At 38.1% G+C, this 14,587-nt stretch overlaps 1 protein-coding gene across 2 annotated transcripts in view; it reads right to left on the reverse strand.

The window, feature by feature from the left end:
• Window positions 1-14,587, reverse strand: part of LOC130914457 (glutamate receptor ionotropic, NMDA 2D) — a 176,455-nt gene that overhangs the window by 20,673 nt on the left and 141,195 nt on the right. For both annotated transcript variants that reach the window (XM_057833666.1, XM_057833668.1), the window contains 2 exons: window positions 2,359-2,428; window positions 2,119-2,236 (listed from right to left, as the gene is read on the reverse strand). In XM_057833666.1, the coding sequence (XP_057689649.1) occupies window positions 2,119-2,236; window positions 2,359-2,428 (188 nt within the window). The remainder of the gene's footprint in view (window positions 1-2,118; window positions 2,237-2,358; window positions 2,429-14,587) is intronic.

Raw genomic sequence — 14,587 nt, forward strand, 5'->3', positions numbered from 1 at the left:
ACAGAGAGCTTTTTAAGTGGAAAATTCATGTAAATAAATGCATAAATCCCGAAATTTTTATAGATACGAACACAGAAACAGTCAACGTTCTTGGTTTAAAGCAAAAAAATGGGCAGTTATCATTCATTTTACGTAAATATTTCAAGCTAAAGTTGCGCTAATTATTTCCATTTACCGTAATGGCCCGAATATAAGATGGCCCTGATTATAAGACGACTCCCTCTTTTTCAAGACTCAAGTTTAAAAAAAGACTTTTTGAACACCAAATTAATTTTTATACTGAAAATATTTACAGTACATCTGAAACAAATGATTATAACAATATATTTGAGAGAGAAAAGCATGTTATTTTGCCTCATTCAAATCTTAATATCTGAACATTTAAATATGTAAACTAAAGTGCAATCACATTCGTAAATGAATGGCTTCTGGTTTTTGAAATGTAAATAAACCAATCTATTGTGATAAAACAACAAAATTGGAATAATTGCATTAACCATCAAAGTGAAGTTTAACTGTAAGTCTTGTAACAAATCTGAATAAGGAAAAACACTGCAATAAAATAATGCAAACTGGTTAAACTTGAGAGTAACTGAGATCTGTCATGACAGAACATCGCTTCAATGATATCTGGCGCCATCTAGCGTCGTGAATGGGTATAACGTCTAGACCACAAATATAAGACGCCCCCCACTTTTTCAATCTTATTTCAATGCAAAAAAACACCGTCTTATATTCGGGCCAATACGGTAATTCATTTTTTAAAGTTTCAAAGTACATGCGTAGTGTTATTTTATATAATAATTACCTCAAATCCTTGACCAAATCACTCTTGAGATACTCCTGCCTGCTTGTATGCACTAAAACTTTCGTCCTATTTCCACCTAAATCTAGCGTTAGAACATAGTGTGTGTTTGAGTTTATTGCAGTGAAAGGTGACACGATGCTCTGCCTGGCCCGGTCCACGCCGTGGCGCAAGTCATGGAGGAAAAATGTTCAAATACAGTTTTCCTGTCAAATTTGGTGGCTGTGGCTTTCAGTATAGTTGGGTCCAAAAGTAAATTTTACAGAATATGTATATTGCCAGTAAATGCAGCCATTAAATATTATATTATGCTGGCGTAGCATCAGTACACTCACAAATTGCATTGAGTCAATGCATTGAGACTGAGAGTAGTGGTGGTATATCCTCCAAAACGGTTCTAAATGGATGGAAAGGAAGCCGTATTCGGAGGGTGGATTTGGAGTATCCTTCGAATTTTAACTAATTGGGGCAGGTCTTGGTGCAGTGTTGTCACGTAACTGGCCTACATATATAGGCTTTTCAGGTTGTGAAACCTGAATTCTGTGAGTTTCCAACATACACGATGATTCCCATGCACATTGTTCTAGGCAATAAAAGCCTGAATCAATTTCATCCCTGCTGGTTGCAACAAAATACTGGGCTTAATTGCAACTAAATTACTTCAAGACATGCTTAAATTAACAGAATATTTGAGTATAATTCCCATTCGTAATCGTTCACATTCCATGTCTTGGACTTCTCTTTATTTCACCGTTTTCTTTCCTTATACTCCCTGTCTGTGTCAGTGTCAGCTGATCTGTAACAAGATTAAATGTGTCACCACTCAAGTCTTGGTGATCCTCTTCGACAGAGACTCACAAAGATAAATCTTTTTTCTTTTGGTACCCAACCGAGCAAGGAAAACGTATTCTGATTCAGAACCGAAAAATGATGAGAAGCTCTTACTGCTGCATGCCCAAAGAATGGTATTACTCATGCAATCTTTTAAATGGACAATCATATTCCTCTTGGTGCCATTCCCTGTTTTATTTCCCACTCACAGCCAGACAGTAAAGAGACCTTTTAGGCATCTCTCTTCCCACCATCACCTCTTCTACACACCATTATTCCCCTCGTCACCATCAAAACACCGTACTACCATCACCGAACATGCACATCCTCTCCATCATCCACCCCCTGTGTACTTCATCCACCCTCTACCAATACCACTCGTTCACCTGCTCCCCGGCCAGCCATTTTCCCCACCTCCCTTCCCTTGCCCCTCAATTGACTTCCTCATTTCCTCTATGCTATACCCCACACGTCGTTCTCACCATCTCCCACCAGCTGCAAAAGGGCCAGGTCAAGAGGACGTTTCCAGCGTGAGTTTTTGTGCAGGGCGATACCGTAGCCTGTGGTGGCAAAAACCTTCCCCGAGCCTATGGTCATCACCTTGAAAGGAAAAAAATGAAGGATAAAAGGCACATTAAACAAAGCTGAGTATACATGTCAACGGTTCTCTATTTATGTCCACCGCGCGCAAGCACTCTGTGTGCTCAGAAGTTGGTCCGTACCTTACAACCTTCGTCCTTCCTGGCCATATAGTTCAATACTGCAGCGTCATAAATAAAAGCATCCAGTTTCCTGTAAAGGGATCAAAGGAAAATGCATTCATCATTTAATAGGAGTAGGAGCAGAGGGAATCAGGGGGTTGGCAGAAGCAAGGGAGGATGTAGAGATGAAACGGTTACTAAGTAAAATTGCGGTTAAAAATTCTGATTAATTTCATGTATCTTGGCACTGTGTTTGGACTAATAGATGTGAAATCCATTTGTCCTAGAGGTCTGGCAGTGAATGATCATGTTTCAGCGGTTTCCAATCGCATTTTACGGACTATAAGTCACCCTTTTTTTATTGTTTGGCTTACCCTGCGACTTATACCCAGGTTTGACTTATATATTTGTGCGATGGTGCTACAGGTCGTTAAGCAAGTCGCTCTGTGATCAAAGAGTTGATGGTTCGATTCCTGGCTAACTTATGCGCCCATTGTTGTTGTGTGCTTGAACAAAGAATTTTGCCCAACTTGGCCATGTGAAGGTACAGAGGGAGTGAGTGATGGGGGTGGTCAGAAGGGCCGATTGCGTAAATTGCCTCACCTCTGCCAGTTTTACCCAGAACAGATCTGGTTATAATAATATCTTATTGCCATCTGGTGTGGGGCGAAAGTAATATGAAGTATCTTTGGGTGCCCTGAGATTGCGCTATATAAATCTAATGCATTATCATTAAAGATGCCGATCGACCGGGTCCGATCACGTCATTTTCAAAGTATCGGAATTGGCAAAAAAATATCGGACATGCCTTTTTATATATATATATATATATATTTTTTAATTTAAATTGTTTTCTAATTTTATATAACATTACAGACAAAATGTCTTACACTCATCCAGAGTAGTTTTGGCTTAAAGTAGGGCTATCAAATTTATTGCGTTAACGGCGGTAATTATTAATCACGTTAAATAGTTAAATAATTAACGCATGCGCTGTACGACCCACTCACGCATTGTCGCGGTCAATCTATAAAGGCGCCGTTTTACCAATATATAGAGCTAAACGCAGCGTACAATGAGTAGAGAGAATTTTGACAGCCTTTGGAGCCCTTTTTTATTTGGCTAAAGCCTTATATTCCCTCTCTCAGCAATTTAAATTAACGTGGGAGCAGAGGTTGCGCTAGACTTTTTCGTTGTCTGTCATTTTGACTGACAGGGTCATAAAAATCCGGTCATAATCTATTTTTACCCGTCACTTAAATTTTTAAAATGATAATAATGACATATTCAATAGTATTTAGTTTTCATTCATTTTAAATTAATATTCTGTCCGAACAAGCTTAACAGAGAAGCCACACCGTGCCATCACACATCAAGCAGATGAATATGTAACTTTTTCTCCGCAATGACAAAAACAGCTGACTGTGGCCCCAGTAGGTAGGCTATATATCGAACAATGAAATTAACAGTTCACCTGCTGTGGCCTGAACGCAGTCTCGCACTTTCCTCCTGGTGCGCATGGACTTGAATTGCGTGCCCGCTTGTGCATAATCAAATGTCTCAAGTGGGATTGCTGCAGAGGCTATTGTCATGAGGTTTTGGACTTTTGCCTCGGACATGGCCGTTTTGATGTTGTTCTGGAGGCTGAGTCGGACACTCAGTTGCCTTGACATTTTTCCGAGTAAGGCCAACGACGTCATGCATCAAGAGAGACAATAGCTAATTAATATGCTCACTCGCCACCCTGTGGTCTGGGGTGTGAATTGCAACTTGTCAAAATGACAGATGTACTTCAGTTTTTTCCGTCACCGTTTTAAAAAACCGGTCAACGACGGAAAATATTCGGTTAACGCGACCCCTGCATGGGAGGCAATGTGGGGAAGAAAGGTAGTAGTTGATCATTTTCTTAACACCCTACAGTACGTTCTTTCCCAACACAGAGAAGATATATCAATTGGGGCCCCTACACACAGTCATGGTTGCACTTCCTATCATGCATTTGGGTTGAATGGCTGCAGCAGAGGTTGCGCTAGACATTTTCGTTGTCTGTCATTTTGACTGACAGGGTCATAAAAATCCGGTCATAGTCTATTTTTACCCGTCACTTAAATTTTTAAAAAGATAATGATGACATATTCAATAGTATTTAGTTTTCATTCATTTTTAATTAATATTGTAATGCTTGCTTGGCGGCAAAAAATTAGACACGGAAGTCGTGGTATTTTTCTCCCTTTTTACTCTGCTTACCGCCAACAACTCCGCCCCCAAAGAAAAGGAGGCAACGATATAGACCCCAATCACCAGTGTTGTTAATAACGGCGTTACAATATAACGGCGTTACTAACGGCGTTATTTTTTTCAGCAATGAGTAATCTAATTAATTACTTTTCTCATCTTGGCAACGCCGTTACCGTTACTGAGGCGGGAAAGGCGTGCGTTACTATGCGTTACTAAGTTGGTTGAATAAAAAAAGTCAGAGAGAAATGGACTCACGGGGACGAGAGCAGAGCAGCAGTGGGGAAGACGCCGTTGCAACCGCGATGCTAGGTGGCTCCAATAATACCTGACGCCTACGCCCACATGACACGGTAGATATCATATTATAGAACTAGATGCAAAAACTGACACAGCTGCATTGCCAACATGTTTTAAGGACTACATGCGTTAGTAAACAGCCGCCATCTTAAAGCAGTAGACCTCTCAGGAAGGCCCTGATGTAGAGATCCTTCCTAGTGAACCTAAGTATTTTTTTTTTTTTTTTTTTTTTAAATCTAAAATGCTTCTAAATCGGCAAAATCTTAACTTAAATCTATCTTTAAATGATGAAACAGTTTTAAAACTTACACATGTTTAAAGTAGACAGAAGGGAACTAATGCAATAACGGGAGCAATTTTAACAACTTTAACGGTTGATTCACAACTTTAAATGACTTCCACACATAGCAAAGGTTACTAGCTAGTTATCGCAATACCCTTGTGTCTAGTTAAGTGGAGGGTAAAGAATTGGGCTAGGGCCAATTGTCCCCCAAATCCTTTAAACTTCACATTGTGTGACCTGTTTTTTTGTTGTTGTTGTTGTTGTTGTTGTTTTTTTTGAGAAAAAAAACAAAATTATCACTAGTTACTTTGCCAAGTAACTAATTACTCTTACATTCAGGTAACTGAGTTACTAACACAATTACTTTTTGGGAGAAGTAATTTGTAACTGTAATTAATTACTATTTTAAAGTAAAATTAACAACACTGCATATACTGTATATAGATATAACTAGATGCAAAATGACAGACACGGCACTAGATGCGTTAGTAAACAGCCGCCATCTTAAAGCAGTAGACCTTTTATTACGGCTCTGTTGTAGAGAACCTTCCTAACGAACCTAAGTAACTTTTTATCTAAAATACTTCTAAATCGGCAAAATCTTGACTTGAATCTATCTTTAAATGATGAAATAGTTTTAAAACTTTCATTTGTCAAAAGTAGAGAGAAGGGAACTAATGCAATAATGGGAGCAATTTTAACAACTTTTAACAGTTGATTCAGGGTGAAGGGTAAATTAGGGTAAAGAATTGGGCTGGGCCAATTGTACCAAAAACCTTCACAAAAAAACTTAGCATTAACACATAGTGTGGCCAATGTTTTTTTTTTTTTTTTTTTAAGGAAAAAAAAAAGTAATTATCACCAATTACTTTGCCAAGTAACTAATTACTCTTACATTCAGGTAATTGAGTTACTAACGCAATTACTTTTTGGGAGAAGTAATTTGTAACTATAATTAATTACTTTTTTTCAGTAAGATTAACAACACTGCCAATCACCAACATCACACAATGATCTTAATTGTGGTTGTTAGCCCAAAATCTTCTAAATATATATTAAATGCATCTTACCAGATATGAAAAGACTACTACATAGTCTGTGGTGATCGTTTGGTGCCCAGATTTCTTGTCAAATTACAGCAGTCCATCTCGCGCTCATCTTCGGGTCTCTCAGAATACGGTAGAACTTCTAGTCTCTCCGTCTATCTTCTCTGTTACAGCAACCAACCGCCACACACGCCTTCAGAATTTTGATTATTAATATTAACGAGCAGAAAAACACGCCGTAATAGGAGGCATGTACGTAGCGGTAATGTGTAAACATGACGAGCTGACACACAATATGGCGGCTCCGGTCTGGGGGGCGGAGTTGTGACGTCATGTGATTGGGGTCTATACACAGGCGGCAATCTTGTCCATCAATTGGATGACGCGCTGGCACACCGGGTGCACCAATAAGAACCTCGCGTTGATGTGACGCTACAATATTCTGACAGAATATCCAACGACGTCATGCATTAAGAGAGACAATAGCTAATTAATATGCTAACTCGCCACCCTGTGGTCTGGGGTGTGAATTGCAGCCTGTCAAAATGACGGTCGGACTTCAGTTTTTTCCGTCACCGTTTTAAAAAACCGGTCAACGACGGAAAATATTCGGTTAACGCGACCCCTGCATTGGAGGCAATGTGGGGAAGAAAGGTAGTAGTTGATCATTTTCTTAACACCCTACAGTACGTTCTTTCCCAACACAGAGAAGATATATCAATTGGGGCCCCTACGCACAGTCATGGTTGCACTTCCTATCATGCATTTGGCTGCAGTATCATTTACTGAAAGCTCAACAACTACACTAGATGGCAATATTTAGTCACAATATACAAAGTCACATTTATCCTTTAAGAATTACAAGTCTTTCTATCCGTGGATCCCTCTCACAGAAAGAATGTTAATAATGTAAATGCCATCTTGAGGATTTATTGTCATAATAAACAAATACAGTACTTATGTACTGTATGTTGAACATATATATTCGTCCAAGTTTTATTCATTTTTTTCTTAATGCATTGCCAAAATGCATATGATCGGGAAAAATTATCGGGAATGATTGGAATTGAATCGGGAGCAAAAAAAAAAAAAAGCTATCGGATGGGGAAATATCGGGATCGGCAGATACTAAACTAAAACGATTGGGATCGGATCGGGAGCAAAAAAACATGATCGGAACAACCCTAATTATCATTATTATTGTTTTTTTTGTTTGTTTGTTTGTTTGTTTTTTGTGTGACAGCCACAAGAATGGTGCTCTATGAATGCCCTGTACTTCCAGAGTTCGCAGGCTTTTTCAGATGTGATCATGAAGAATAAGGGAATGGATTTGATAGTGATTTGGAGTGAGTTTGGTAAACAAACGGATTTTTGTTGTGTTGTTTAGGCTATTGCTATCTGAATAACTGTTAATAAAAGGAGTGGGAACCTCTTGGTACCTCACGATACGATACGATTTGCGATAGAAAGCTCACGATAACGATGATCTGACGATATAGCGATACAACGAATTTCAATACATTGGTTGGGAAATCATTCTAGGATATTTTACAAAAACAAACAAAAAAACAAGCTTCTGTTGTAAATTCGAATGAGTTTATCACTAGTAGATTTCCAATCCATTTGAACTGGGAGGGTGGCAGCGAATGAACGAATGTTATGTTATGTTTAACTTATAATTGGACACACTAACGAACTACCTTCAAGTCAAACTGAATTGCGAGCTGAAGTTCCATGAAGTGCAGCCATCAAAAGACATGATAGAAATTGCCAAAAGTGCTACATACAATTATAACAAAAGTCGCTGTTTAATTTTAGTAATCATAATATAGCTGAAGATATTGATTATTTGATTGCACCACGTTATATGTGACAATATTACCAATAAATTCACATTATTTTAAAAATTGAGTTTTATTTTTGTTTCATATCTCACGCTATATAAAACGTAAGATTAGTCACCAATTTGTAATGGCATACGCCACTATTTGCAAGATTGCAAATGGCCTGGGTTGACAGGTATGCTTATATATCGATGCGGCTTAAATCTGAAAACTTCAAACAGTAATTCAGTTCTTGGTGCAAAAATATACTGTACTGTAGACAGGATCTCCACATGATAGGAACAGCATGAAAATTTAAGTCTCAAGAATGAGTGGAATAGCAAAACAAGTTCGGCGGAGAGAGGAAAAACAAGAAGAATAAAATGAGCCAGAGATGAGGGAAATGTACGTGTAGGAGGCGGAGGGGCGGATGGGGATTTATACGGTGTGAAGAGCGCGGTGACAAGGGGGAAAATAGAGAGAGGAGGAAAAAGATTTACACACTTCAGGGGGAAAAGACATTGGCTAGAGTCGTGAGGATTATAAAGTTTAAATGCAGACATAGCGAGAAAACACACTTGAAGGGTAAAAGAAAAGCCCAAAATGGAGTTGAAAAAATCATGGGTGCAAGACGAATGATTGGATACAAAGTGAGATTGGGTTGGCAAAGAGCTGTAAGCAACAAACAAAACAGTCGGATACAAGCAAGCAATAGTTTCAATTATTCAACGCGTGACAATGCCGAGTTATATTTGTGCTGACACGACTTCGAGGCGGGTGGAACCATGACGAGCTCGGATAAAATAAACTAGGATTACCCATAACACATATGCCTGGTGATGGAGATTTTTACTGGAAACGGAATGAGGAGGCGCCATGCTGTTGAGTCTCGAAGGTGTCGGGAGTGATACTGAAGGTGACGGAATTTGCGCATAGAAGGAAAAGCGTGACAAAGATTAAAATGTGAGTCAGAGTTGAAAAGAATGCCGCTGTGAGCTTTTACCATAACACTGCTGTAACACGGCAGGTGTGAGGGAAATAAGGACTGCTGTAGTCCATTGGGTTAAAGTGTATAAAATGCATCATGTGCTGGCACAATTAACGTATTCACTGCCATTGACTGCGATAGACGTCCAATCCATTTTGACTGGGAGGACCTTCTGAATCAAAATGAATTGCACATCTATCGTTGTCAATGACAGCCAATAAGTTAACTAATATATGCAATATTAAAGCTGCTAGAATGCTAGGAAGGTTGTTGACTTGTTTCCTAAATTCAATACTGTAAATTAAAGATGTGGGTCAGATCACGTCATTTTCAAAGTATCGGAATCGGCAAAAAAATATCGGACATGCCTTTTTTTAATATATAGTCCTGCCTAAAACTTTTGCACAGTACTGTATATTTTTATTATATTATGTATATACAGGATATACTGTATGTATATATTTTCCCCAAGTGGAAGCTTCCATGATCCTAATAAATTTAATAATTTAAAAAATATATATACAGTACTGTGCAAAAGTTTTAGGCTGGTGTCCTGCCTAAAACTTTTGCACAGTACTGTATATATATATTTTTTTATTAAATCGTTTTCTAATTGTTTTTAACGTTACAGACAAAATGTCTTACATTCATCCAGAGTCTTTAGTTTTGGCTTAAAGTAGGGCTATCAAATTTATCACGCAAACGGCGTTAATTAATTTTTTCTAAATTAATCAGGTTATAATATTTAATGCAATTAACGAATGCGTTGCATGACCCACTCACGCATTGTCGCGTTCAGTCTATAATGGCGCCGTTTTACCTATATATAGAGCTAACAGGCAGCGTAAAATGAGTAGAGAGAATTTTGGCAGTCTTTGTAGCCTCCTTCCTTAACACCCTATGTTACTTCCCAACGCAGAGCAGATATATCAGTTGGTGCCACTACGCACGGTCATGGTTGCACTTCCCATCATGCATTTGGGCAGAACAGTTAAATGGCTACAGTATCATTTACTGAAAGCTCAACAAATACACTAGATGGCAATATTTAGTCACAATATACAAAGTCACATTTATCCTTTAAGAATTACAAGTCTTTCTATCCGTGGATCCCTCTCACAGAAAGAATGTTAATAATGTAAATACCATCTTGAGGATTTATTGTCATAATAAACAAATACAGTACTTATGTACTGTATGTTGAATGTATATATTCGTCCGAGTTTTATTCATTTTTTTCTTAATGCATTGCCACAATGTACATGATCGGGAAAAATTATCGGGAATGATTGGAATTGAATCGGGAGCAAAAGAAAAAAACAATCGGATTGGGAAATATCGGGATCGGCAGATACTCAAACTAAAACAATCGGGATCGGGAGCAAAAAAACATGATCGGAACAACCCTACTGTAAATGGTAATACGCTAAAGTTACGCAATGTAAAAACTGTTCATTTTGAGAGCAGCTATTGTTCGTTTAAACTGTTAAATAAAGAAAAAAATGGGCAGGAGTTAAAATGTCAAGACAACTAATTCCACTTGAACTGCACAAGCTTTGATTGAAAACAAAACAAAAAAATTTGTATATAAGTTGCTCCTTGTGGGAATCAAGTTCAGGCCACTGCAATGACAGCAGAGCATGCAGACCACTGAGCTAAACACCCTGGCTAACAAGTTCAGTTTACTACGAAATTTATACGGAGCCCCTAAAGGGACATCAACAGAAATAAAATTAAACCCATTTAATCAAGTTCACAATATTAACTTGATAAAATGAGTTTGGATCGTCAAAATAATCCGTTACTAGGAGAACTTAAAGGGAACCTCGGACTTAAAGACTAGGCTCTAATAAGCCACAATTGTTCTCTTTTACTAAAATATTTTAGTAGTAATACATATATTATTACTATTGATTTAAAAATTTATAATATTTAGTACATGGATTGACCTACGGAGGGTGTCAAGTTTTACGTGCGCAATGCACGCTGGGGGTGATGATGTGATTGGACTAGACTGGGAGAATAGCTGTGCTAGCTAGCAAGCAAAGCTAGAATGACGACTGGCATGATTTTGTCACATTCTGCTGCTGGTCAGATTGTTTTGTTACAGAGATTTGGGATGAGTTCCCAACGTCGTACCTGCATCCAATTCCAGCGCATTAGCAGTGTCTTTAAACCGATCCTCGGCGGCTTGCCGAGATATTGACTTGCTACCATTTGACAATTTGTATATCCCTTGGTTGCTAGTTGCATGATTGCCTTGTTTTTTTGTTTGCCTGCCTATCACCGCGGTTTTCCCTCAGTTTTTTTTTTTTTTTTTCTTAAATTGATCCCGACCTACTGTCATGGACACTCTTCGTGTCTCCCTTTTCGTGATCACATATTTTTTTTTGTGTGTTCAACACACTCTTTTACGCAATCTCTATGTTATTGTTGTCTGCTTGCTGTCTGAAGTGAGCCACGTTTTCTAATTTTGTGGTCAAGCCAGCTGCACTTTGTTTTCAGTTGTTTCCCTTGTGGGGTAGACTCTAACGTCTACACGCTCGTCTGTCGCATGGGAAACGTGGGTTCGAATCCTGTTGGAGACTTACATTTAATTGCTTTTGCAGCTCATTTTGTGAAATATTGACAGTGCTGTCAAGCACCTCACTTTTCCGCTCGGGTTCAAATTGGAAGGGCGGAACCGATGACATGTTTATGTAGCTAACGAATGAGACTGTGGAAGTACGGCAGCGCTGCCCGGTGACATCATCACCCAGAGTGCATTGCGTCGTCAACAACAATGGCGACCTACTAGTTAAACTAATTTTTCAAATTTTATAAAAACAAAAAACTTTAAGAGGGGTTTGAATATCAAATTATTATAACTCATACTAACATTTATCTTTTAAGAACTACAAGTCTTTCTGTCCTTGGTTCTCTTTAAGAATTTTAGTTATACTGCACGTCTACTTAAAATCTTAAGTTAGCATGTGTGATAGGAAGTTATATATTTTCTTTTTTACAGTGTTTCACTGTCAATGTCAGCCAGAGTTCAAATCCATGCTTTTGTGGTAGTCTTTATGTATGTGTGCTATTTCTAATCAATTTTTTTTTTCCTGTCAATTTTTGGCAAAGCATTTGTTCCCTGTAGTTTTGAACACGCTTTAATTATTCATTAATCTTGGAGAAACCTGCAGAGTTGACCGTTTCAATTTCTTTCTCATTTGGATTCCCCTTCTAAATCTTAGCAGCAGAGTTAAGTATCTGCTTAGGTTTTATATCTGTTTGAACTTGTTTGTGTGTTTTTATATGGTGGAATAATAGAGAGATGAGGATCCCAACGGTGTCCTAGCCGCTCCTTTCTGCATGCTTAGCTTCTTTACTGGCTCATAATACTGTACACTAAAATCAACTGACATAAATCTTATGTTAATCAAATACACTCAACTTGGCAGCGATAATAACAATGATTCTTATTTGGGTTTTGGGAAGGTTTTGATGTCTTGAAACCACCATCATGGAATTACAGTTGGACCAAGTATAATCAAATTGTATTCTCATACTTTGGTATTACCAATTTATGAGTTCATGTTCTCGTCAACACAAAACGATTTTACTCATATAAACACATGGCTCTATCCTATAATTGAAGATAAATTGACTACACTGAATGAGCGAGTGAATCTATTGTATGTTATAAGTCGCCACAGTAACTGTAATATATTCCCACCATCTAATGTACGCGAGGAACACAATTACCAGCCATAACTGTTTTAAACACAGCTCCAGAGAAAGAAATAAGGGGCGATAAACAATCTTTGTAGCAGATAAATCTGATAACAGGGCTAAACATTTTATGAATGGGGTCTGTCATGTTTGTAACGCAGCAAAGCGATCATATATAGGTCTCTTGTTGAAATTGTTGTTGCTTATTGAAATGTTTGAATATTGTAGATCAATTTAATAGTCAATGCTAATAAAATGGGGAAATTATGGGTACTATTTGGATGCACCAAAGTTTCATTTTACCGTTTAACTCATTGACGTCCAATTGATTGGAAGTTTATTGCTGCCAATGAATTAATTTAGGGGAAAACTGCATTTTATTTCATGGGGTGAGTAATTTGACACGGGTGCAAGTGATACACGAGAAATCGATGTAAATCTACAATTATACTGGAATTACACTGAAATGGCAAAAAAAAAAGAAAAACAGTCGCTAGAGTATCTTTGTCAAAGTCTGTATACAAGTGAAATAAGGTAGTTGACAAGAAAGCTCTCTTTCAAGTTTCCTCGTCATTGGCCTGAAATTTTGAATCTTGGTGAAAAGATTGAATATTATTCAAGTAAAAGACAGAGATTGTGGTTTACAGTAGATACTGTACATCCATATTAGTTCTGAACACATATTGATTGTAAACTTGAATGCTTAGCAATGTTAGAAAATGCATGGTATGTATTGTAGTTAGTTCAGTGCAGTTAAGTAAAACAGACTTTTTAAATTCCTGTAAATTATGTACTATACTATACTATACTATACTATACTCAGGGGTGCACATAATTTTTTCGCCCAGGTTCTCAGAGGAGGACCTGGAGATGTGACTTGGTCCTCATTGAGCTTGAGAGCCGACCCGCCTGATGCGATAAATTTATGACAAGCTTTACTTAGAGCCAATTAACTTTAATTAATTATATTAACAATTAATGCTTGATTAACATCAACTGGCACAACAAAATTGGCATTACTTTGAAGTGAAATGTAAAGAAATAAACATAAAAGCACCAATTCAAAATAAAGGGCATTATGCGGCTCCCATATTAACTCCAAGCCTTTTTAAAAGTGGGATGTCCTCCTCATAAGACCTCATTGAACGTGTATGTTTGGCTTTGTAAAATGTGAGCAAAAACACGTTTGTCAGTGCATGTCGCTGTTCATTACGTTTATTCCGCGACTTGTCCATAGGGCGAGTGGGGTCATGTCTGACATCGATAGTTTGCTTAATTGCCACATGCTCTCTGTTTTTTCGTGCTTTTCAAAGTTTGGATGGCTGAAATTCTTTGACCCTACATAAAATGCGCTGCTCTTATCGGCGACATTGGGATTCTCACGGCACATTTTGTACCGCATTTCCGTGCGAGCATCATTTGCTTCTAGCCATGGTACCTCCGGTAGCCACTTTTCAGCAAAAGTCCTTTTTTTCGGTAGCTCCGGTGACGTCTCTGTCGTCTGTCTGTCTTTTGACGGGGGTGGGGGAACACGGAAGTAATTACTCAGTGCGGCCTGCCTCTTCTTTGAGAAGTTATTTTCTCGTGTCCGCCGGAAATACAGTGGTCAGCCATCGGTACGCAAAAGCGTATGGAAGCCGTTGAGGGCCAGCGCGTTTGTCTACGTCCAGTACGCATGCGCGCATGCGGACCACTTATGTGCACCCCTGACTATACTATACTATACTATACTATACTATACTATACTATACTATACTATACTATACTATACTATACTATACTACTAATTTTTATGACTCTATGCATTAAAAAAAAAAAAAAAAAAACTAGAATTTACTCAATAAAATTGAGGTAACATTTTACACTC

The sequence above is a fragment of the Corythoichthys intestinalis genome, chromosome 4 (assembly GCF_030265065.1).
Source record: "Corythoichthys intestinalis isolate RoL2023-P3 chromosome 4, ASM3026506v1, whole genome shotgun sequence".
Lineage (NCBI taxonomy): Eukaryota > Metazoa > Chordata > Actinopteri > Syngnathiformes > Syngnathidae > Corythoichthys > Corythoichthys intestinalis.